The sequence below is a fragment of the Zonotrichia albicollis genome, chromosome 4, assembly GCF_047830755.1.
Source record: "Zonotrichia albicollis isolate bZonAlb1 chromosome 4, bZonAlb1.hap1, whole genome shotgun sequence".
In the NCBI taxonomy this organism is placed as follows: Eukaryota; Metazoa; Chordata; class Aves; order Passeriformes; family Passerellidae; genus Zonotrichia; species Zonotrichia albicollis.
This window is the reverse complement of record NC_133822.1, coordinates 57550491-57574830: the sequence shown is the minus strand read 5'-3', so window position 1 is coordinate 57574830 and position 24340 is coordinate 57550491. Positions and strand designations below refer to the sequence as shown.

Below are 24340 nucleotides of genomic sequence, written 5' to 3'. Positions count from 1 at the left end.
CTTTTTCTGTGGTAGTGTTCTGTGGCTGGTTCTGAAGCCTCATTAGCTTTGGCTGCCACCTTGTTGTTGTCAAAAAAAGATAACACCGTGCATTACAGGAGAGGGATGTCTTTTCTCTCCCTTAGGAACTGTTGTAGGTATGTGCCAGATGTAGGAAAACTTGATTTTTTTGGGTTTATATTACACTTGCCCTTTTCAAATCACCTTGAATACTTAAAAAAATACTTAGAAAGGAAGCATGGTAAAAACAACAGCAAAGATGCTTCAGACTACTGTCTGTTCTCTAAGCTTGTTCCCTCTTCATATTCCTGTACAGTTTCTTTCAAGTCAGGAGATTTTACATGTTTTAGTTCCCACAAATTGTTGTGCACCCCTGCTAAAATAGTTTATCAGATAGTTCATAATATTCTTCAGGAAAAAAAAATCTTCCATTTTTTGTGGCAATCTGAAAAGGAACTCAAAATGTACTTTGTGTGTCTTGCATGTAAAATGCATAGTGACATACTATAGCATTTGTATTTGCCACTCAATCCCCCAGTGCCAAAAACTTACCTTTTGTGCTTCAACTCATGACAGTTCTTAAATACAGAATCCTCTTGCATCTTATTCTCTGCTTGTGTCTAAAAATGATCAAATAAAGTCAAATGACTGTCATTTGTTTATAAAGCTCAAAAAGGAGCAGGACACAGATGTTCATCCCCTTTCCTCTTCTCCGTGGTGCAGGAATGGAAGGAAGGGTGCACTCTCATGGATAATTTAGTATCCTTTGCTGGAGTGGGAACTGGAATGTGTTTTCTGTAAGAATTTCCAGTCTAACAGAGTGGAGCAGCAGGTAGTGGATGCAATTCCAATTCACCACTGGTCTTTGCAGCTGGTGTAAGGTATCATGTTGCTGGAAAACACCTGGGTGCCTGGTGTAAGGGATGAAATGAATATTGCCAAGGCCAAATTGTACAACCTTGCTGCATTTAGTAGCTTTGTTATTTCTTACATAGAGTTTCTGGTATTTGTGGAATGTCATTATTACACAAACCAGATTTCAGTAATATCTGGAGCAGAGTTGGCTGTAAAATCTATTTTCTGTAAAATATTTTTTCTTAGAATTAGAAGCTGGTTACTTTGTTTTAAATATTAAATGCAAAAAGCAGTGGAAAACCCAATAATCCTGCATAGACATCACACCTAATTGCATCAGTTTTATGAGGAAAATAGCACATTTCTATTTTTGTATCTGTGGAATCAGAGATCTGATTTGGAAAAGGATTTTCAGCTAGTCTTGCATGTCCCAGATGAGCATACTAATTGCTTGGCTTCTCCAACTTCCCTGCAGCAACTGTTCAACTTTGTATATGATCTGAAAATATTCATGATACCATGGGGAAAGTGGAAATGGCTCTAAAGCCTTCTGAGTAGCACATAATTTTCTTAAGTGTGATCTCTAATTATGTCTTCTTACCAATCTCTCAGAGGAAAGATTTAAGCCTGGATCTCATGATATATATGAATGTTCTCCCCAGTGAGTTACCTGATAAAAATCATATTTAAATGTCCATGAAATGCACTATGAATTTCTTTTTCTTCACATTCCTATGAAAAGAAAGACTGAATGACTTACTTTTTAAGGGGATGCAAGACATTCTGGTTTACTCTCCTTTTCCCTTTAGGCTCCTAATAGCCTCAAGTGTAAGCTTTTCTGTAAATGCTGATTGGGATTTCCTTATAACAAGTTTTGAAAAGTCTTGCCTCATGGAGTAATTCTTGGAAGCTGAGGAAGGGATACATGTGATTTTCAGTTGTGACAGCAAAGGAGGTAAAAATCCTTTTTAGTCCTATAGAGATTAAATTACTGATGTAAGAAATTATAAACACCTCTGGCTGCTCTGTAGCTTTGAACCTGTGTGGAGTCCATGGAAATAACTGATGTAGTGGGAAAGTCTTTCCTTGTGCCATTATCTTGGAGTGTTCTGATGAACTAGACAAGACTGATGTAACCTAATTGCATTTATACTGAGGACAGTGTGGTTTATTCTGTGGTACCAATGCCAAACTTACTTTGCAGCTCCACTGGGATCACTGTTAATTATACATTAATTGCTGTGAGTGCTTGAAACTAGAATTCCTTGGTTGAAGCATGGAGGACTTGAAGCCCATGTGTTGACAGATGTTTGCCAGCACTACCACCATGAAGAAGGACAATCTGTCATCTCAAGGAGGAATGTTATTCACCAGATCACACAGTGAGCTAGGCTGGAAGGGTCCTCAGGAAGTTATGTGGCCCAACACGATCGAACGTTTTTGAAGTTCAGTGAGGATGCTCATTCAAAGGCAAATAATTTTAACTTTAATTCAACCAACCTAAAGTAAGCTTCATAGAACATCCTTCAGTTTAGGGAACTATTTTTACCTCACATGTGGGACTTTTTTCCGCAATATACCTGCCACTGAATCTCTGCCTCAGTGGTCATGTAAGGCTTGGTCAGAAAAGACATGAGGTAGACCAGCCCACTGCATGAGCTCATCTGACCAGATGTAAGTTCTGGGGCAGATATGACAATGGACACAGTTGGTTAGAAACAGTGATATGTGCTTTGGGGCTTTCTCATGCCTGTTCACCTGCATTCAGCAGCCCCCTAGCACTCTGATGATATAATTTCTCCATGGTTACTGTCAAACACTGAGAAATTTAAGGGAACAAGTACTTTGTTTCATTTCCTTTTTGACAAAAAGTAAGCTTTGGCTTACAAATTCCTTGGTTTGGGGCAGGAAGCCTGTTAGTGTCATTATTTACCTTGCAGGGGAGAAACTACAGAGTCCCCTTAATCAGGGAGCATCATTTTTTCACACTTGTGAAATGAAGAGCTACAAGAGATCAAATGCAGCAGGGAATCGCTAGCTCACTATATGTCTACAATAAATAAATAAGAAATAAATACAATGCATATAAAACAATATATATATTGCTTAAAATATATATAATAAAATAAAATACATGTAAAATATAATCAATAAATATATATTTTTTTAAAAAAGTAGAGCTGTGGTAACTTGAAGTATTTTCTAGATGCCAGAAGTAATGTGACTGTGTTTATGTGACACTGCCCCAGCAGCTCACAGCATTATCACACTCAGAGTTGTGGCAAGGAGAGCTTTTTCCTGTGAACCAGCACAAGAAATCTCAGATGGGAAACTAAATGTGCATTCCCTGCTAGGAAGAGCTATGAGTTGTAGCCAAAAAGAAAGCATAGGCTTACAGTGAAGAATTGACTGGGGCAATGACTGGGGAGCAATGAGGAGGAATGATAGCAGGAGAATGATAGCATGAGCTTCACTGAGGAGGTAAAACAGAATGAAGTACATAACTTTTAGACAACTCCTGGGCATATAATTAATCACAGACAAGATTTCTGATGTTTGCGTTTTATCAACAAGGTTCTCAGGTGTCAGCATTGCTTTGAAATGTATTTTTTATCTTCACATCACTAACATTTAAACAGCAAGTGAATTTGCTTAGTTACTCTAGTTCTAGGAAAATTTATAAATCTGTCATTTTTAATCTTTGTTTTGTGACAAGGAGATTGTGTATTCCAGTTTGACGTCTTTAAGAATTAGTTGTCACTGAAGGCAGCTGTTTAAAATACATTTAAAATAAGAATACTACTCTTATGTATACAATGAATTAAGGCATTCTCTTTTGTTCTCAAAAAATGCTAAAGCCAAAAGATTACTCATATAAAAAATTTTGCACATGAAGTGTTGTTCCAAGATCATTTGGCCCTGAAGAGATAAGGGTGTAATAGAGTCAAATTCATGTTGTTTTCAGGGAAGAATGAAAAATGTGCCATTGTGGTACTGCCAGGGAGATCTGTTCAGTAGAAACTATGATTTGTTGTTCAAGTCAGTACTGCAATAATGAATGATAGAATTGTTTAGGCTGAGAAAGACCTTTAAGATCCTGGAGTCTGACCATTAACCCAGGGCTGCAAAGAGGGTCTTTTAAATATCTCCAGGGATAGTGAGCCCAGCACTTCTCTGGGCACCCTTTTCCAAGGCAACTTGTAACTTGAGAGTAGGGATGGATCTCCACCTCACTGCAGCCTCCTTTCTGGTGGCTGCAGAGAGGGATAAGGTCTCCCCTCAGCTTGCTTTCCTCCAGATTAAGCAACCCCAGCTCCCCCAGCTGCTTCTCGTAAACACTGTGCTCCAAGACCCTTCACCAGCCCTGCTGCCCTACTCTGGACATGCACCTCAGTTTCCTTCCTGTGGCGAAGACCTCAAAACTGAACACAGGTTTTGAGGTGAGGACAGGGGAACAAACCCTACCCTGGTCCTGCTGGTCACACTCTTGCTGCCTGTGGTTCAAGTGGCTCTCAATTTAGACCCAGAAATTCCTAGGTAAGGCTGCATAATAACAATAGCTGGTTCATATTTCTATCTTGGAGTTGCATTATGTTTTTATAAGCCTTTTCCAAAAATTTCTTCTACTTGTTGGATAGTGTTGACTTCCTTCATTTAATCTACTAAAAAAATACAAAATCTTTACACTATTTCAAATTATTAATATAGCACATACGCAAGATTTTAACTTCTTCAAAGAATATATTTATAAGTTCTTTACAATTGTTACCTAGGTTCTTATGTTGGTGGGGATTAGATTTTTAACATTTTGTTCAGATACCTATTAAACATCTGTTTCCTTTGAAATAAGACTTATAACTGGAATGCAAATAGCTAAATTTCTAATACAATTCTGTTTCCATGAAGAACTGCACTTCATGAAGGAGAAAATAACAAGTGTTTTCTTGGAACCTTTTATTTGCATTAGAAGCGATATAAACCACTTAAAATTGCAGAATTGTGTATTTTGCACACTCTATAATATTCTAGCTAACCATCTAGTTTGTAAAAATGTAATTTAAAAAAGCTTTGTGCAAGATGGTTCACCTTTGCAGTGTAACACTGTAGTGTGCAAATGGGTGCTGACTTGCCCAGTGACTTGTTAATAGAACAGGGCAGCGGTGACCTTGTTAAGGCAAGAACTGGAGACAATATTTCTGAAATTTTTATTGTCTTTATAGGGTAGTTAGGCTAGATGCTTATAATAGTAACTTAGCCTTTTAGTCTTTTATCCTTCATCCTGTGGTAAGTCTGGCAAGAAATACTTGAGGTTCTATCACCTGCCCTGTAAAGAAATTCCAGGCCAGTTTTTCTATGACAGCTAAATCTCATTTGCATTTAAGTGTCTCTCTTCCATTTGAGGAAGAAAAACATCCCTACTTTATACACTTGAGGGCATTTCTGACAAAAATCTTGACAAAAGAGCTCCAAGAAAGCTGTCAAAGTGTTGCAATGGCATTGATTCATTCTTTTTTTAGTGAGCTAAACCTCAGAATTTAAAGCTGAGGAAAAGAGGAGTTTGGAGTTTAATTTGATAATTTAAATTAATCAAAATCAAGTCTTCAAAAAGGCCATCAAGGACTGAATCTACCTCTCCTTCTTTACCTATCTATTCCCAGAGTAATTTGTGGGATTTTCTACACAGAGTTTTCTGTGGCCAAGATTTATACAACTGTTTGTCCCAGATCACATTAAATCAGTAAACCATTTGTTTGTGCAAATCTGCTGGTTTTACCTTTACCTTTTTACCTTGTCACGCAAAACACTACTGGAAATTGGAACACCTGTAAGCCCTCAAAAAGCTTTATCATCTTTAGGCAGCTTTATTTGGACAGATGCCTTATTTTATTACTTTTCTTAAAATACAAACAGTGCTGAATAACATTCTGTCTGAGGTTTGTTTTTTTTTTTTCTTCTATCAGTTTTCTGAGCAGCTGCTAGGCATTTTCTTCTTAATATGATCAAGGATTCTCTGCTGCCAGTAGATAGAAGCTGACTGTAAATTATTTCCCCTGGCCCCAGAAGTCCAAATGCAAATAAAGTTGGTCTATAAGCATAATGAACAGATGCCTTTTGTCATAACTAAGCGCAGAAATCAATAATGCAGTGCAAAAGCTGTTTGAAGGTAAAATGACAAATCTAACAAAAATCTGGGATGCTTATTCAGCAGATTGAAAATTTTCTGCATTGTCTTTCATCTGAATAATAAAAATAATCTGTCTTGGGTTGAAATTTAGTACAAGTTAATAGTAAGAAATTTCATGTGCTTGCAAAAGAAATAAAAGCATATCTATTTGCAGTGCCTTACAGAGTATTGTTGTAGTGGTTTCAAAACTGGGGTAAATAATGAATAATAGCTAACACAAGATGTTTTAATTATCACTGGGGAGGTAATTGAAGCTTTTTTCTGAGGGGACAAAGCTAGGCTACAGACATTAGTTAAAAAAATGTGCCAGTCCTTCAGGGACTGGATAATAATTTTTGTTGTTATGTTTTAGCTCCTAATATTCTAGAAGTGGAAAATGTATAGTTAGGAAGTTTTTGATGGCTCCCAGGTGTAATAAATGTTGTTAGTGGTCCTATCAGCCCCAGTCAGAGGGAGTGTATGGTGACATGCTGCACATCTGTATTTTGCTTTGCCTGTGAACAGCTGTCCTATCACAAAACACTCTGTGTTTTTCTAAAATATTTTTGCTGTGTTTAACCTGGCCTAGAACACTTCCAGGAATGGGACATCCACAATTTCTCTAGGCATCTTTTTTCAGTGACTTGCCACCATCACCATAAGGAATTTCTTCCTAACATTTGCACTGAAGCTCCTCTCTTTTAGTTTAAGGGTGATGTGTTTCAGCTTGTGAGTTCCTCTTCAATCTACTTTATTGTGCAGTGTGCCTGAGGGAGTCCCTCTTAGGCTAAATCTGCACCCTTCTGAAAATCTGAATGTGATGTTTCAGTATGTTTTAAATTACGTTAGTTAATGCTTATTGATATTCCAGTAGCTCAGTTTTTAATAAGCATACAAACTCTAGGCCCTTGCAAAATGCGAATGATTCCATCTTTTTTAAAGTACCTCTTCCCCATGATTTTTATTACATTTGTGTGGTTCCTTAGTCATGGTGGGTGTCTACTTCCTTCTGGAAGTGTATTGCATTTTTACAAACGCATGAATATGGGATTGCTGTGGCTTGCAACTGGCCACAGGCTTTGTGTTTGGCTGACAGCAAGGTCCTCTTTACCTATCTGGCTTTGACTGCCTGGACTTGTCTTACCCTGTGTTGTTCTGACAGGAGATTTGTCCTGACTTGTAAAAGCATATATCAAATTACAAAATAATAAATTTTATCTGCCTTATTATAGCTTTTGCTTAGTTTTGTGCAGTTGTGTGGTGGATGTATGCTTTGTATTTAACAAATACCTATGACATGTACTTAGTGTAGAGTTAACTAGCTCTAACCCTAGACTAAAATGGAACACAGAAGAAGAAAGACATGTGACCATAACACACCTTGGAAGTACTGGCACAGGATGGTACTAGAGGCCTATGAACAGCTCACCAGTGGCCAATTATTGATCATCAAGTAATGTGGGTTTGAGAGCAGAGTGAAAGCAATTCTAGGGGCAACCCTTTGATATACATTATGCTCCTTTTGCCCATCTCAACATCCTGAAAGTAATATATTGTGGGGAATTCAGGCAACCTATTGTGTAATGTGGGAGTCACACCTCAGTAACAGTATGTCTCTTATGATTTTAGGCCCTTAATGGAGGGTAGCCTGGGTGTCTTGCAAAATTAGTGGAGCTCTGACAGAGCAATCTGAATGTTTACCTGAGAATTGTGTTCTTTTCATTGATTATGTAGAATATGTGTGCTCCCAACTTAAGCATTTTACCAAAATTATCAGTTCTACTTCTTGTCATTTCCCTTCTTTTTGACAGCTGGGTCCTCAATGGTAAAAGTGTTAACTTGAAGACTCGATTTTTGGAGGTCATTCAGATTTTCTTCTCTCTGCATCCTTGCTTTGTTTCCATTCTGGTTGACTTTCACTCTTTCTTATTTACTAGCCTCTTTACACCATATAACCAAATTTTTTTAAGTAACTTTGCCATCTGTAATCCAGTGTCCTTCATTTTTCTGAAAAGCTGGGAAGTGCATGGCATTTATATTCCGAAGATGTATTTAAACTATAAGTAAAATGACTAACCTGTGTTTCAGGTGTGTTCACTGAGAGATTTCTTGATGCTTTTGGATGTATAAAGATGACTCTTCATTCTCTAACAATGAATGCCATGAAATGCTGAGCTCTAGATCTTTCTTTCCTTGCATGAGCTAGTGCTTAAAATCCTTGACAGATAGCTTTTTTCTCAAGTTAAAAGTGTTTAGCCGTTGATGAGGTTTTTTGACATCTGAGTTTAAAGTTAAATAAAAGTCTTCAAGGGAATCTGTGAAATTTATACTGAAAGAAAATTGAATTTGGAGTCTTCAGCCTTTGTTTAGAAAACACAATAACTTTACACCAGGTGGTGTACAATATCTGATTAATGCTGTGGTTGTGGTTGATGTGATCTGTAACAATAGCAAATGGGTTTTTCAGGTTTCCAAGGAAACAGTGCAGTGGGGGCATATGAGGGCATGATTATACATGTGTATGTATAACAATTTCTTAAAATATAAAAGCAGCAAGATTGGGGGTGGTCTAAATATCCATATTTATCAGGGAGCTGTACCCAGCCTAGCTCTTCCCATACAGCAATGAAAAACCTTTCACCTGCTCTAACAGAGCCTGAATTTTGCTTTGTACCAAGCTTCTGTACTGTCAGCTAGCCATGGTGTGGTTTGTTTTCTCACCTGCCCAAATAATGATTGTCACTTCTTCCTAAAGGTCGTTCACTGTATAACCATAGAACAAATTCCCCTATAAAAATAATTAATATCTATGGCATTAAATACAGTCCTTAAAATAGAAAAGACTTTACTGAGTGCTTTTCCTTGTAAGATTTATGTACCCAGTTGGAGATGTGTAGGCGAGCTGTCTTTATGAGAAAGAAGGTTTGGTCAGAGTATCACTTTCTCTGGAGCTGCCAAAATAAGAAAATGTAAACATAGGTAAGGGGAAAAATATAAAAGTTGTCATGGTAATTGTATATCTGATCTGCAGGAGCCTGGACTGGCAGTACATAGTACAGAGTTTTGAGCCCTGATTTTAGGAACTGCCAGACTTGAATTAAATTTATTCAGTTGAACTGTAATATGGTTGTAGGGAAAATTTCTTTCAAAGCCAAAAGGACTGATGACCTTATTGTTCAGTCTGTGTTGTACATGTTATTTGCTTCAGCTTAATCTCAAGTTCATTATGACTCTTCTTCTGAGTTGTCTGTTTATCTCCAGTTGTTGAGTGCATACAAAGCGTTTGCTTTTATCTTCTCCTTGATCTGTGTGTTGACACAGGATATGCCATAGTAATGCTGAAGGTCAGGCAAGATTAATCTTGACAAGCTGTGTCATTCTGACACTTGCCTCAGTGATTACATTTGCAATAACCAAAAGGCATGCCTGTTGCTTTTGTTAATCTCAATTACTTCATTACTTCTCTGTAATGAAGTATGCTCTTTGCAATTTATTTGTATACTGCAGATGTAGTAGAAGGAGTTATGCGTCCTTGGTTCTAGAGGAATAAAAATTGGAAAATTATTATATGGCCACCCTTGCATTTTGCGTGTCTTCTAGCAAACATAAGAATGAGTATGATTGATTAAATCTGGTAAATGATGAACAAAAATTGTAATTTTAGTCCTTATGAAATTACTTTTCCTAAGACAGTAATTATATTAGCTTACTAGAATTTTTTCTTCAGATTTTAGATGAATAAATTGTATAACTCTGTAAGAATTGATACAAAGTGATATGCTGTGATGGGACTTCTGTGTTTTACCCATAGCTCAGGGCGAAAATTGTATGTGCACTTTTTCTTGCATGTCAATAAAGGCAGGGTTGTGTTGAAGGAAGTGAAAAATTAAAATTATACCAAATGCCCTGATAGCAAAATTTCTCCAAATTGACCTCTTTCTAGTTCTCTTTTTAGTTAAAACATTAGTCTGTCCCTACTGATACAATTTTCATTCATGTCATTGTGGTTCAATTACACATCAGTAGTAATTTGCTAATGTTTTCATAGGTAGTTGTTTTCAAGTCTTTACTGATTTTTTGATGTTGATACCCTTCACAAATACACTTCAGAACTGAAATAGGTTGGCTTCCTCTGAGTTTCCTGTTCTCAAGAATGCATGTATACTTGCAAACACATAAAATTTTTAAGTAGTACTGATAATAATCTGTTTGAATGTCTAAGTTTTCATTGTTTTTCTCTTCATTTTCAGGTCTTGCAGTTTCTCTTCAGTTGCTTCATGGAGACATAGAACAAATTAGGAGGGAGTATACATCCAGATTTACCCATGGAGTATCCATAACAAGGAAACTAGGTTTTTCCAATATTATAATGCCTGGTAAGTTGAAGAGAAAACTATCCTGCTAAGCAGTAAAAGAAAGAGCTTATGAGAAATTACTTGATTTTCAAATGAATACTGTATTCTGAAACTTCTTAAACAGTTCCCAAAACTTTTATATTACTATTTTTTCATAAAGATAGAAGAAAACTGGGTCCCAGTGGCCCCGTTACATTTTTAGTTGCTATGCCAGTATCAAAATGCTTATGGCTATAGGAGCCTTTTTTGAGAGATGGAACCCCACTTTATAGAGGTGAAGATGACTGAATGCAAGACTGCTGAGCCCTATGCAGTTAAAAAGATAACCAGCAGAAGCAATTCATAGGAGCTGGTAGCTTTTTAAATAAAGACTCACAGAATTTCACTGATACTGTACAGCTTCTGCTTTCATGAGATTTGTGTCTCCAAAATTGAGATGACTGGAAATGGACAATAATACAGATGCAGAGACTTCATTTTGTGTATATTATATGACAAAATAGGCAAATACTTTAACCAAAGCTAAGGAAAGTGGAAAGATTGTGTCAGTGTGATTGTGAAGAAGCAAATATGGAAAGAAGATCATAGAACAATTTATAACTACATCCCTGAAATGAAATTTTGTAAACGTTCAGTGGGTTGCTGAAAATTAGTAAGCAAATGTCTCTTTAAAGGCAAAGCATACTTTCAAGCAGATCAGTTTGGCATGATTATGGTGTTATGTTGTTGCTGAGAAGTGTTGCAGGGAGGAGCTCACATCTTAGTTTCAGCTGAGTCCACACATACAGTCTTGACGTTCTCAAATGTAAATCATCCCCATGACTTTCAGATTTTTAATAGGGACTATCTTCTTCATATAAAGATCTGTCTTTGCATTCCTGTGGACCTAAATCAGAAGTAAACTAGGGTTCTGAGGCAAGAATAAATAAACATTCATACTTCACTAATCGAGGAGGTCTTAAACAGGCATTTGAAACTCAGTAATGAGGCTCAGCTTTAGCTGTGGGCATGTCTTTCTCTTGAACTTCTGCCTGAAACTTGACAACTGAGAATTCACTCTTGTGTGCTTACTGCCAATTAAACATCTGTCCTTCTGCATCCTTGATCAGCACTACTGGTCACTTAAAACATGCACAATAGCACAAGTTAATAAAACAGTTTCAGCACTACAGTGAAAATGGTACAACTGCAGTATTTAGTATAATAAAATGCATGTCAGGTGCCATTTAAATTGAAGTTAGTTTCTATATATATGCCTAATGCAAGCAATTCAATTGACATTTTATAGCTTATTAGCTAGGCTTTATTTGTTGTCTTACTGTTGGATTTGAAATTTGAATGAAATGGGTGTTGTAGATAGTCTGGTAGATAGCAGTGGAAGCAGTTTTACTGAGCACACTGTAACTCCTATTAGGAATAATTTCCCCAGTTATCTATGATTTAGTGACCTGCTGCTCTGTGTTATCAAATTTGCTAAGTTGTATGAATAGATCTCTTATCCCTTCATTTTCCACTTGAGAAATAAAGCAATGTACTAAACTGCAAGAAACATGTTATAGCAGGGTACAGTGTAATCAGCTGCTGGAGGAGTTCCTTGACTCAGTTTCAAAGAATTATGCAGGTTCACTTTGTCACTGTTTCAGTTTAAAAAATAATATATGGGTTCTGGTATACTGCTTTCTCAGTCCAATTGTATGCATACATGAGTTTAAATAATGGACAACTTCTGTGTTTGCTGGCATAGAAGGGATTTCTCCTAAAGATAAATAATCATCTCAGTCTTGCAATGATGAGTTTCAAGGACTAACCAGAGTAGTATGCCCTAGGCCCTGAAATGCCCTCAGCAACCTAGCCTTTGGAATGCTTTTTTAATTTAAAGCTCCTCTTTCATTCTATTTATCTTGTCGCGTTTTTTTTTTTTCCACAGATAAATTAGAGAACTTAATCTTTTGCCACTAGAAATGGTCATTAATTAGATCTTATTTTATATTTTTGTTGAAAGGGTGTTGCTGTGGCTAATTAGCACTTAGGTTAGTGTTGTGAATAAGACTCTCTTGAATTATTCAATAAGAAATGCTTCCTGCTGCTAAACTGCAGTATCTCTCTTAGAAATGCCATATTTTAAGTCTCTCTCCTATTCTGGTGTATTTAAACTCTCTCTGACCTTCCTTTTTTGTCATACCAATCCTTTTCTCTGTGGAGGTTTTGCTGTGAAAAGTAACTGGGATCAGCATACGTGCCAAACCAGAACTGACAATAATAGTGCATGTTTTTATAGAGTAATGCGTTTTGTGTCACTGCAGCTTGACAGGCTGAAGCCACAAATACACTGTCCAGAGCCCTTGGAATTTCTTAATGAAGAATTCCAAGTGTTTTGGGAAATAAAGTAGATGGATGGAAAAAAGTAATGGCCATGATTTAAAAAGTCTGTGAAATAGGTAACTTTGTTCTAGCCAACAAAAGGGCAGGCAGTGAAAGTGTCAACTTGTGAGGATAATCAATATGCATTTTGTAGGTTTGACCAGGATTTCAGGGCAGACTCCATGCAAGCATTGGTAAATTCTCTTCCAACATTCTAGTGTGGTTGTCTGCAGATATACAGCCAATATTCTCAGGAAGCTTTGTACAACATTGAGGGACATCTGTGCTTGCACACTGAGTTTCTGTGTTCACCACTTCCTGACAACTGCATCATTATTAATATATAAAATTCAGCATTTGATATTTACAGATGTAGTATACTTTTGAGGAGCACTCTAAGTTAAACTTACATACATAATAAGTAATGAAATTTGAAAGCCCTTTTTCTATGCATACTTTAACCAGCTTTTTTGCTATTTTATGTAGTTCAGTATTATGGAATCTCTTTTCAAATTTGACTTAGAGCACCTGTATCAGCGCATGCCTTCAGTGCTGTTCATGCTCATGTGTTATACATGTGCATGTACATGTTCTTTGGCCCCAATGTGGAAAATATCTAATTCTGTAAATGAGCCTGATCACTAATATGTGTTGCCTGGAGTTTTTAGAATTGGAATAAACCCTAGCACAGCTGTTTGTCTAAATGAGGACTTAACTGGCTTCACTAGATGCCCACTCTGCCTCCCAGTTGTAAATAGATTAAACTTTTGTGTGGTAAGCATACATACAGGTGCATATCTTCTTTTGTTGTGCATTCCAGATCAGAACTGCATCTGCTTTACTTCATTTAAGCTACACTGTTCTTAACAGGGCTAAGTCTATTACAGGTAGTTTACTGGTAGTTGTTGTCTTAACTACTTGGTACATTCAAAGACCAAATCCATTCAGTGTGATACATAAGCACTTAAAAGTGTCTCATCTTCTTCTTGTAGAATACTTTTTTCACTGAGCAATTCAGTGAGGTCCAAGCCTTCCTTCCTGGAATTTTACCTACAAACTTCCTCTATGCAGCTTTGTCTATAGTAATATGACAAGATAATTCTGACTTAAAACAGCTAGGGATTTGATGTTGAAAGGCTCCATGACTTAGAGACAGCAGCTCAAAATGTCTTTATCTGTAAAATGTACTTTGGTGTGAAAACCATTGGCCTGTTGGCTGACATCTCAAAAGACTTTCTCAGGTGGATATCAGTTAGCTGTCCTTTTTTTCAGCTTATGATCTGAACTGGTGCCATTACCACTACTGCTAGCTGATCATGACATGCTTTGATTTAAGGATAAGAGTTAATATTTCTTCCTTTACATCCAAATTATTAAACTCATATGCTATTAGAAGAGGTTAAAGAATTGGTGCATCCCTACAATGGTTCTACATTGACCAGTGTTTACCTTGTACACAAGCTTAGTGTGGTATCTGTACTGGTATCTCGAACTGGGTTAGTCAGTCCTGACTGGAGAAGTCTTGGCTTGTAATAATTAACCTGGAATTTTTTGGTCCTTTTCTATTTCTGTGATAAATTTTGACAAATGTCATTGCTGAAAACTCTACATGCAGCTGTACTATTAAGCTTTGTATAGGAACTTTCATTCTTTCAAACTTATTTGTCCAAGATTAAAAGCTGCATTTTGTTTCAACATTGTCTTTTTCTTTTTTGCATTTTAGCAGATAAAATAAGGTGCCTGGGATGTTGCTGTGCTTTTAAGTTTCCTATGTTAAGCTTTCATATGCTTAATTAAAGAAAAGTATCTGAATTTTTTTCTTATCACTCTGCATTGCTTTATGTTTGTCACCTTTTAACTTCATTAGATGTCCTTTTGCTGTCCAGTTAAATCTCATCAGATCCCATCCTTCAAAGCTACTGAAACTACTAATCGTACTTTCATCTGGATTATTAAAAGACCTTTTCATGTCCAAGTACACACCAACCTTTCTTACTATTTTCAGAAGCTTTTTAAAATAAAGCTAGAAATAGAATCTTTGTCTTTTTATACAAATGGTGTCAAAAAATGCTATCTTTGTGATAACATTGGTTATCAATTTTGTGATTTTTGACTAGAGACAGTCATTCTTTAAAAGCATAGAAAAAGATTCTGCAAAAATATAAAGGAAGCTATGGAATAGGTTGTCTTCATCATGGTAAGTGTCTGTATCTGCCAGTGAGCTTAGAGCTAGTAAAGAGCTGTAGATTCTAGGAGAAGAAATCTATATCTGACATGTTTCAACATTTTTCTTCCTTTAGCAATGGAGTGAATTTTCCCCAACTTTTCTTTATACCATATGAAGTACAAACAGTTTAAATTTAACTTCTGCCACTGGATATATTAGTTACACAAAATATGTTTGAGCAATATGGTGGAGTAAAGACACCCTGCATTTTGACCTTTCACAAAACTGTAGTACTCTAGGAGGAATATCCTCTGCTTTTCAAATCCTATTTTAATACTATTTAAAAACTTTAATCCTATCTTTTGAAGGAATTAACATTTATACAAGTCACTGGAGAAAAGAAGGGCATGATGTATTTGGTTAGACAAGTGCAAGGAGCTTGTGTATTGTTTTCCTTCTCCTTTCCATCTCCTCTGTCTTGTTTTTTTGGTTCATTAGAAACCGAAGGAAAAAAATAGAAGAAAACTATGGAAAGGGAAGACAAGCCAGAATTTAATTGTATTTCCCTTAATTTAAATTTTCTGGAAATGAAAAATGGGGAAAAGAGTTTTCTGCAGTTTATGATATTTGAAGAATAAGCTGGCTTTCTACTGAGTGTAGAATAAGTAGCAGTGATGAATGGGAGGTGTATGCAAGGATAGTTATGGCTTGGAAGTTTTTCTTTGATAAACTGGGTATGGAACACTGGCAAACTAACAAATGAATGTGTTAGTTCTGTTATAGCAAACAGTCTTTCACAATTGGGTTGGAAATATTTTCTTTATTTTGAAGTTTGACAAAGTCAACAAGTCAAAGTTTTCTGTTGAAAAAAGTTGCATTTTTTTTATCCCTCGCTTGTTTAAAGCAGCTTGTTTTACATTTCATTGATAGAAGGAAGAGAAAAAAAAGTCGCAGAACAATTGGGTATTACGTGGTAAATGTACAATCCATTTGAGATATGAAAATATTTGAGAATTCCTTGTAAAGGGCATTTCATTTGCTTAATCAGATGTTTTCTGGAGAGTGTGTCTTAGAGCTTGTTGAATGTTTCTGTAGTAAAGCTGAAAATGCAGATAATGTTTTATTGAAAAATGAAAGTAAAATAACTGAGGAAAGTACTAAAAAAATCAGTTTATTCATCTCTGATTTAAATGTTCAAGTCTTCTTAAATAATAGAAAGGCAGTGATGTTACCAAAGTGACCAATGCTCCTAAAATCCTAACATATGCAGAGTTGTTTTAATTAAGTTTTCCATCTATAAACAAGAATACTAGTCATAATATATAAAGTAGCTGCTAGTATATAAATAGTAGAAATTGCCTTAATTTTTTCTGCCTCTTCCCTATAATATACTTAAATACAGACACACAACCTGCCCCAAATCATTCTTTGTCAAGTGTCACCCAGGAAAGTCTCAGTCTGAGTTTTCCTTTGTATGTATATATTTAAGCACTAAATAAAACATTTTCTCATTCTTGAGTCGTGTATATATTAATTATAAATATTGTGAATGTGTGCAAAACTTGCTTGGTTGTTCTGTGCCTCAGTGATGGAGAAGTGAAGGTCTGCTCAGTGGGGAAAAAGCGCTGAACAGAGAGCTGACTGGTGGCTGTCACAGTCTTTAAAACTCAAACAAGTTCACTGGCAGCTTCAAGCATGTCAATGAGATTTGCCCCCCTTTTTGAAAGTGCTGAATATATTCCCTGATAAGCAGCCAGTCAGTCTTTCAGTATCTTCTAGAATGCAAAACAAAAAGGAAATTGTTTCAGTAATGGGATTTCATTTCCTACAGTGATGAAATTCTTTGTGAAATGCAGCATGCTTGTGTGTCCTACTAAGCTGCTGTCCTCAAGAATCTGCCCTTCTCTCAGATAACATTCTTCTGTATTACAATTTTCACAAATGATCCTAGATTGCTTTACTTGACTTTTTTAAAATTAATTTTTGCTTTTAAATTAAATGTGTAAGAAATCAGGGAGGGAAGGCAAGAGAAAAGAATAGTTGAGTGAAGACCTGCTGGTCAAACTAAAGGACAACAGGGAAATGCAGAAGCAGTGAAAGCATGAGTAGATGTGCTGGGAAAAATATTGGGATATTGCCCAGTTGTGTAGTGATGGGGTCAGGAAGACTAAGGCAAAGTTGGAGCTGAAATCAGCAAGGGAATGCAAAGAAAAATAAGAACTTCTGTAGGTGTTTCAGCCAGAAAAGAAAATAAAAGCATACTCCTTGTGATCAACATGACTGCTAAACTGGTCTCCTCAGATGAGAAGAGAAGGCTGAGGTACTCAGCAATATTTTTGCCTCAGACTTCACTGTAAGTCTCTCTTCTCAGCCTCACAAATCTCTGGATCTCAAGGCAGGGACTGAAGGGAGCAAAGTTCCTCCCTCTGTAGGAAAACAGTAACACCTGAGGAATCTGAACATACTTAAGTCTGTGTGACCTGGCTAGATGCATCCCAGGGTCCCACAGGAATTGGCTGATGTAGCTGCCAAGCCACTCTCCTTGCTATTTGAAAAGTCATGGCAGTCACATGGAGTATCCAGTGACTATAAAAAAGGAAACATTGCATCTTTTTTTTTTTTTTTTTAAGGTAGAAATGTCAACACAGGGTGCCCAGAGTGTGTAGCTGTCCTATCCCTGGCAAGATTTAGGAAAAATTGGAGAGGGATCTGATCAACCTGCTCTAGTTGAGATGTCCCAGCTCATTGCATGGAAGTTGGACTATGAAATCATCAACATTCAACTGCCAGAAGGGGATTAGCAAGACAGAAAACTTTACTAAGCTTCCTTAGCACTCTCCTCAAGTTAAAAGTTAAAATCACCTTCTGCTGCTTTTTTTTTTTGAAAATCCTCCCACTGGCAGTTGCTACACAACTCTTTTCCCATTCTACAAAGTATTTCTAAGGATCTTTTTTCTAGAATGTTTTCATCCACAAGATTTACATTCTGGGTTAGTACCATTTTGTCTGTACCACAGCCAGAGATTTTCAGTCCCTACAACTGAAAATTTTTAAGAGCTGTTCAAGATATATTTAGAGTATAAAGCATCTCATTAGCCCCTATTTTACACAGATGAACAGGAACTTCCTTTAAATGAAATTAGGGTTTTTTTGCTCTTTTGCAATTCATGATTCTGAAGGTCCTACAGTTCTGAGCAAAGCTTACAAAAAAGCAGTTCCAAACAAAAGCTCCTAGTAAGGTCTGTATACTTATTTTTAAATTAGTGGCTGTTGTCAGTACAGCAATAACTATCAGAGATGCTTGTTCAAATACAGTCATACTGTGTTTTGTTACCCTACTAAATAATAAAATTGAAATTTATTTCACTAGAAAGCTTTTTGAGGCTAACTGGCAAACTGAACTCCTGTTTCTAGCGAAGACACTACCTTTGATCTTTGACAGCTATCTTCAGCTTGAAAACCTTGTTTCATATTAATATGCTACAAGAGATTCTGTAGTTCTAAATATGTTTGAAATACAAGAAAAGTCTTGTTATAATATCCATGTTGCAGTTGCAATTCACAGGTTTGTCAGTGTAAGTTTAAAAACAATTTTGTGATGAAAAATAGTTTCTTTAATGCTTAGGTTAGGTGCAAATGTTTCTATAAAAATAACAGTACAAATGATGGATTCATACAAAGGCTCTCCTGAGGCTTGTACTGATCTGACTTTCTCCTGACTAGTGATTACCTGTGTTGTTCCTGTCAGCTGAGGTTAGTGGGTGCAGTGAAGCCTCTCTGAGCTGGGGGCAGTTTACATGCAGGTCCAACTTGGGAGCAGCAGGAGACCAGAGCTTGTACGCAGGTCCTTGAAAGTGATGATGGGGCCTCCAGCCTATGAAGGAAAGGGAGCCTGCAGAGGCATCCCATAATAAAACTCTGCAGTGGCCATAATAGGTCCCTGAGCACACATTGTCATCTCCAGCCTGGAAATTACTCCTGGCTCTTTTCTCTTTACTGCTTATTTAATATTTGTGGTTTGTACTTGGCAGGTTGAAAAAGGCCAACCCTATTAACTGCATCCTCCAGCAGTCTTCTTGTGGTTGTTTTTGACTTTAATTGGCCTTTCCTCCTGTTCCTAATATTAGATTTTGCATGTAATGGATGTTGATCAGGTGTCTGTCCCTTGCCCCCATTCTGCCCTTGTACAATTCATTGCTAGTTGGATTGAAGTGATGAAGCTTTTGCTTCATAGATCAGAATTTTTGAGCTATATTGTACCTGGTAAGCCCCTACAGCTGGAACAAGGGGAGTTTGGAGCTCTTCCTTTCTTAGCCCATGGAGAATGCTTTCAAGATAATTTTGCCACATTAAAGCTGTGATGTATTGGCAGGACCATATGATGGGGCAGGTACTGCCAATGCTGTGCTGTACACTTTTCTATTTAGCAACTCAGACATTTCAATTCAACACATTTCATTTACAATTAAATTCACATGTCAGAGTGGCTGTCCATGCAGAATGTGCACTGAAAGCTTGTGCTACATCAAAATGTTGTGTCTGTATTCACACCACTGCAGCTTGACTTTGTTGTTGTTAAATTCTGTGAAAATTCAGTTTCCATATGGCTTTAACCCTCACTTAATACTAGAAGCTCTTGTAGGAATTTGTCAGCCTGCTTTTGGTGAAAAGGTGAAATCATAGGGTGCTAACTAAATCCCAAAGTGTTGGGCTTATTGGGTCCCTTCTGTAATGAGGACAGAATATAACCCTTTTCAACACATTCAATTGCATGATTGTCAGATGAACAAACAACTTCCCTAGATACACTCCTTGGTCCTCACAGTTCTGTTTTTTTCCAAGAAACAGCTTATTACTTCCCACTCTCATAGGGACCAACACCAACTTTTTTATGTCTTCTTTGTTGTTCACCATCTCACACCCAATGTACAACAATCCTCTGTCTTACCTATGCTGGTTGTAACATGTTAACCTCATTTTTTTCTTGAAATAATCTTTAGAAAGTAGCTTTACCAAGATAAACAGCTTTTTAATCAGTGAAATCATTCAAATAACACAGAAATGCAACACAAGGCTTCTTTAATTTGCTTTTCTCCAGCATCTGTTGACTCAGTTCATAATCTACATGAAGTATCTTTGACTTCTAAGGAGACCTAGGTGGTTTATCTTCACAGAAAATGTTTATTTATTTTAAATATGTGTGATTCACTATTTGATAGTCATTTCTTACCCAGAAAACTGACAGTCCTAGACAAAGCTGATTTATGGTGGGATTTGACTCTGGCTAAGAATGTTACTCACTGGGTGTTGCTCTCTGCATGTTCATTTCACAGTCTGGATGCCCTAAATTCAGACAGGTGAAAGTGACCTGTAATAACAGGGGCCAGGGAATGGAAATGAGCAGGGAGAAATGAGCTGCCCTTTGTTTTGAAACAAATACTTTCAAGTGGTCTAGATCTTTCGTACCACTCAGTGTCATTATAGGTGGAGGTAGCTTTGTCACTTCAAAAGCTGAGCATGTTTTTTAATATTGTTTTCAGTTGCTTATTCCTGTAGCAAACTTCATGCTGAAAACAGCCACTGGATATTTTGTCTTCCTTGGAGAAGGAGACACTGTATTTCTCAGCACAGAAATGGGCTGGAATTAGTATGCTGCTTTTTTCATCTCATCTAAACCCTCTGTCTGATTAATTCTGTAGGTATATTTTCAACCAGTAATTAAAATCTGACGTACTGTGCTGTTTGAAATGTGCCCTTCCTATTTCTGTGTTGATTCCTCACATTTGGTGAAGTGTAACACTGTAAAGTCTCAGTACACATACACCTGTAAGATTTATTTCAGTCATGCAGATAGTTTAGCAGAAGATACCATTTGTACTCACCAAAGTCTGCCTCAGAACTCAGATATTCAGCTGGACTTGGCCTTTCAGTGCTACTTATCGTTGTAATTGACTACCTTGGTGACAAGGAGTTGATTTAATCTGTCTGGTTGACTGGTGAAGGCAAAGATCCCACAGAAAAATGATGCATATTCTGATAATCAAATGTGTAATTATAGTTACCCTAAATAAGAAAGATCAGTTAAAGGAATTTAGATATGTTCAGCAATGTGCTGATGTTTGAATGCTTTATAGAGGATTTTGAATGTTTTTTATGGGAAGTGGAACCACAAAATAATGCCCTAACTTAATTTAAACAGACAATTTCAATCTTTGGAGTGAGAATTTCTGTTAAGGAAGATGGAAAAATGGCATTTTTGTAAGAGCTGACTATGCACCTCAGAGTATAGTAATTACCCCCTGATGCTCTCCCAGCCTCCAGCTGTTTTCAACTCAAGGGATTTCCTGAGTCCTTATGATTGCCATTTTCATATCCTTTAGCTGATTTTTTTTTCACAATTTCTCCATCTTTTCCTTTCATCATTTTACGTTACTTACATTCATAACATCCTTTGGAAATCTTTGTGTTTGTATTTGGGTTTTGTTTTGAGATTGCTTTTGTGTTTGGTTTTGGGGGTTTTCTGGTTTTTTTTCTTACAAGGCCATCACCTGAATAACCATCACCTTTTGCTTATTTTAAACCTGTTTCCCACCAGGAACCAGAGCCTGATCTGGTGGTTGCTCTCACTAGTAATTCAGCTTTTTCATCCTTGACTTCAGACGCTCTTAAGTGAACACTATTTGTATTTGTTCTGTTGTTTCTGTCTAGCTGTGTTCTAGCCTCTGCCCATGATTGTTTCAGCAGCTTACTGATAATAAGGTAATACAATGGCAGATTTGCCCCCTTGTTTGTGGGCATGGGTCTTGAGGCATCTGTGATATGGCAATTTCTTCTTTAAACATTTTTATCATTTAGATTGGGCTTTGGAGGAATCATTTAATTATTTTGCATCCAGTGATGTAATAATATTATAAAAATATTAGATGAACTATAGCAAGATCATTGTTTCTGTTACTTAAAAATTACTAGAGAGTTGCATTAAAATGTAAGGAATGTGAAACATGAGAGTATTGTGGAAAGTTCAAGCATGTCAAATTCTACTTGCAAATTAAAATGCAGCTAGAAATTGAACATGCATTAATTATTTATGTTACATATATTATAATTATTTTACCCACAATACAAGTACACATCCCATGGTTGCCTTCCAAGTGGCACACCTATAAATATACCAAACTATCACACTTTCAGCAGTGATGAGTGAAAATCTGCCTGATTAAAAGATGAAATTCCCTTTTCACTAAACTTGCATTTCTCTAGATGAAAACATATATTCTCAATTTCTGTTTCAACAAAGTCCAGAAATAAGAATTTTAGAAAATTCTTCTAATGATGATGCTGTTCATCCTTCATTGTTCTGCCTTTCAGAAGGAATGTCCATTTGCTTCAAAGTAGTTCTGGTAACCTTGTTCAAGAGTTGGATTTGTTTACACTCTTCACAAATAGGTTCAGCATCTTTAAACAGAACAGGGACTTCCCTACCATGGCACTTGAGTCACTACCAGTACTGCTTTTACCCCTGCCAGGTCCCCACTGCAACCACTCTTTCCTCTTTTCATCAAACTTTGCAATTTGTGTCAACTGAAGCTAAAATAAAATTACTATTGATCTAGTCCATATGATCTGTTTGTGTTCTGACAGACTACTTAGTGTGATACTGCATGAACGTGCAAAGAATTTAAATTTAGCTATGCTAGCAGTCCTTGTGCATACCATATGGTACTTAGGTGGTGTCTGTATTGGATTTGTTGTTTAAATGTCCTGATGAAGAGTCTAATTTCTAAGAAGACTTTCCAACAAGCAAAAAATAAGCTAACTAAGCAAACTTTTCCCTCAAAAGCTTTGGAACACCCTATTAATGTAAAATATATTGAGATTTTTTTAGATTACAAATTGTAATGTTCATAATCCGGGAAGACTGCCCTTCTAATGGAAAGAACACCAGCTCTTGGTTTTCCCTTTTGCAAAATAGTACATTTCCTGTTAAGATTAAGCAGAAGAAAAGTCGTAATCAATTAAACAGAGATCTGTAGCAATTACAGATGAAAGGAAATACATTAATATTGCCTTAGATTAGAAGAAGAATTAAGTGAGGTGAAGCTAGACACTGGCTGCTGTATAGCTCGAGGAGCCAATGAAAAGACCAAACAGACTCAACAGATGAGTAGAAGCCCCTAGAACTGGTTTAGTATGGCAAATAATCTTTGGGTATTGAGAGGGATGAACATCCTTTGCATTTCTTGGTTTATGAGAACAATTATTGTTTAAAATCCAAAAATGCGGATAAATTGTGGGTGCAGCACTGTCCTTTGTAAGATATCATGAAAATCCACTGAAGTACTGAAAGCAAAAGTAAGCAATTTGGGCTGAGTTTTGGACACATTGTTCTGGTTTTGTTTTTTTAATAGGTGAAATGAGGAATGATTTATATATCACTGTAGAAAGAGGAGAATTTGAGAAAGGAGGGAAAAGTGTGGCCAGAAATGTGGAAGTGACAATGCATGTGGTGGACAGCAGTGGTCAAATTTTAAAGGTATCTTTGTTTTATGTTTTTCCTTGCTGTAGTTAATTTTGATATACTTTTTCACGAGTAAATCCTCTTTTATGGCACTTATTGATTGAGGAATACAAAAATGCTTTGGAAAGGACATGTTTATCTTTTGCTGTCTTTAGGTATTCAAAGTGTTTCCACTTTGCTTAAACATTTATAAAATGTCTATATTAAACCTTAGTATATATTTGTTTTATTTCTGTGATGAATTGCATGATTGGGATAAACCTGTAAAATTGCCAACTAAATAACTGATGATTCCATTAAAATGTTGGAAAATGTTGAAGCAAGATCCAGTTTGGGAAAATTTTGTATTTCCGAAAAATTCTTCTTAGAAATATGCAATTTTTTATGTTACACAGAACAACTTGTCTTGATAATTGTGAACTTTGTGTCTGATTTTAATAAATTAGGGATTCTTGCTGCAGAAGTCAGCACCATGTATCAGTAAAAAAAAAGAAATTAATATTCTTTTTCATCTTCAAATTTTATTGTATGAGGCTAGTGATGGCTTACAGACATGCAATGGTTTAAATTTTAATTATTAATAAATGACTGTTTCTCAATGTTTTACTATACCAGAAAGATTTCTGTTCACATTCAAACTTTTCCTCACATATTTCTTTATGGTTTTTGTTTTGTTTTAAATTTGAAAGTAGTATTTTCATATGTTCTGCATGATTTCATGGTTTGTGGGGTAACAAAATGAAGAAAGCCTGGCTCAAATTGTGTGTTTGTGTATCTGAAGTGAAATTGTGCTTATTGATCCATGGCGTGCAGTATAGACACATTTTATATATATAAACATAAGTGTGTGTGTATGTATTAAACAAAAACATGATATTGAGATTATAATTGCAAAAGCTGCACCTTATCTTTCCCACAGA

At 36.4% G+C, this 24340-nt stretch overlaps 1 protein-coding gene across 5 annotated transcripts in view; it reads left to right on the top strand.

Moving 5' to 3' along the window:
• The window catches only part of DOCK4 (dedicator of cytokinesis 4), a 221532-nt gene that overhangs the window by 116851 nt on the left and 80341 nt on the right, over nt 1-24340 (top strand). For all 5 annotated transcript variants that reach the window (XM_014275935.3, XM_014275933.3, XM_014275934.3 and 2 more), the window contains exons 13-14: nt 10270-10395; nt 23311-23435. In XM_014275935.3, coding sequence (XP_014131410.2) covers nt 10270-10395; nt 23311-23435 — 251 coding nt within the window. The remainder of the gene's footprint in view (nt 1-10269; nt 10396-23310; nt 23436-24340) is intronic.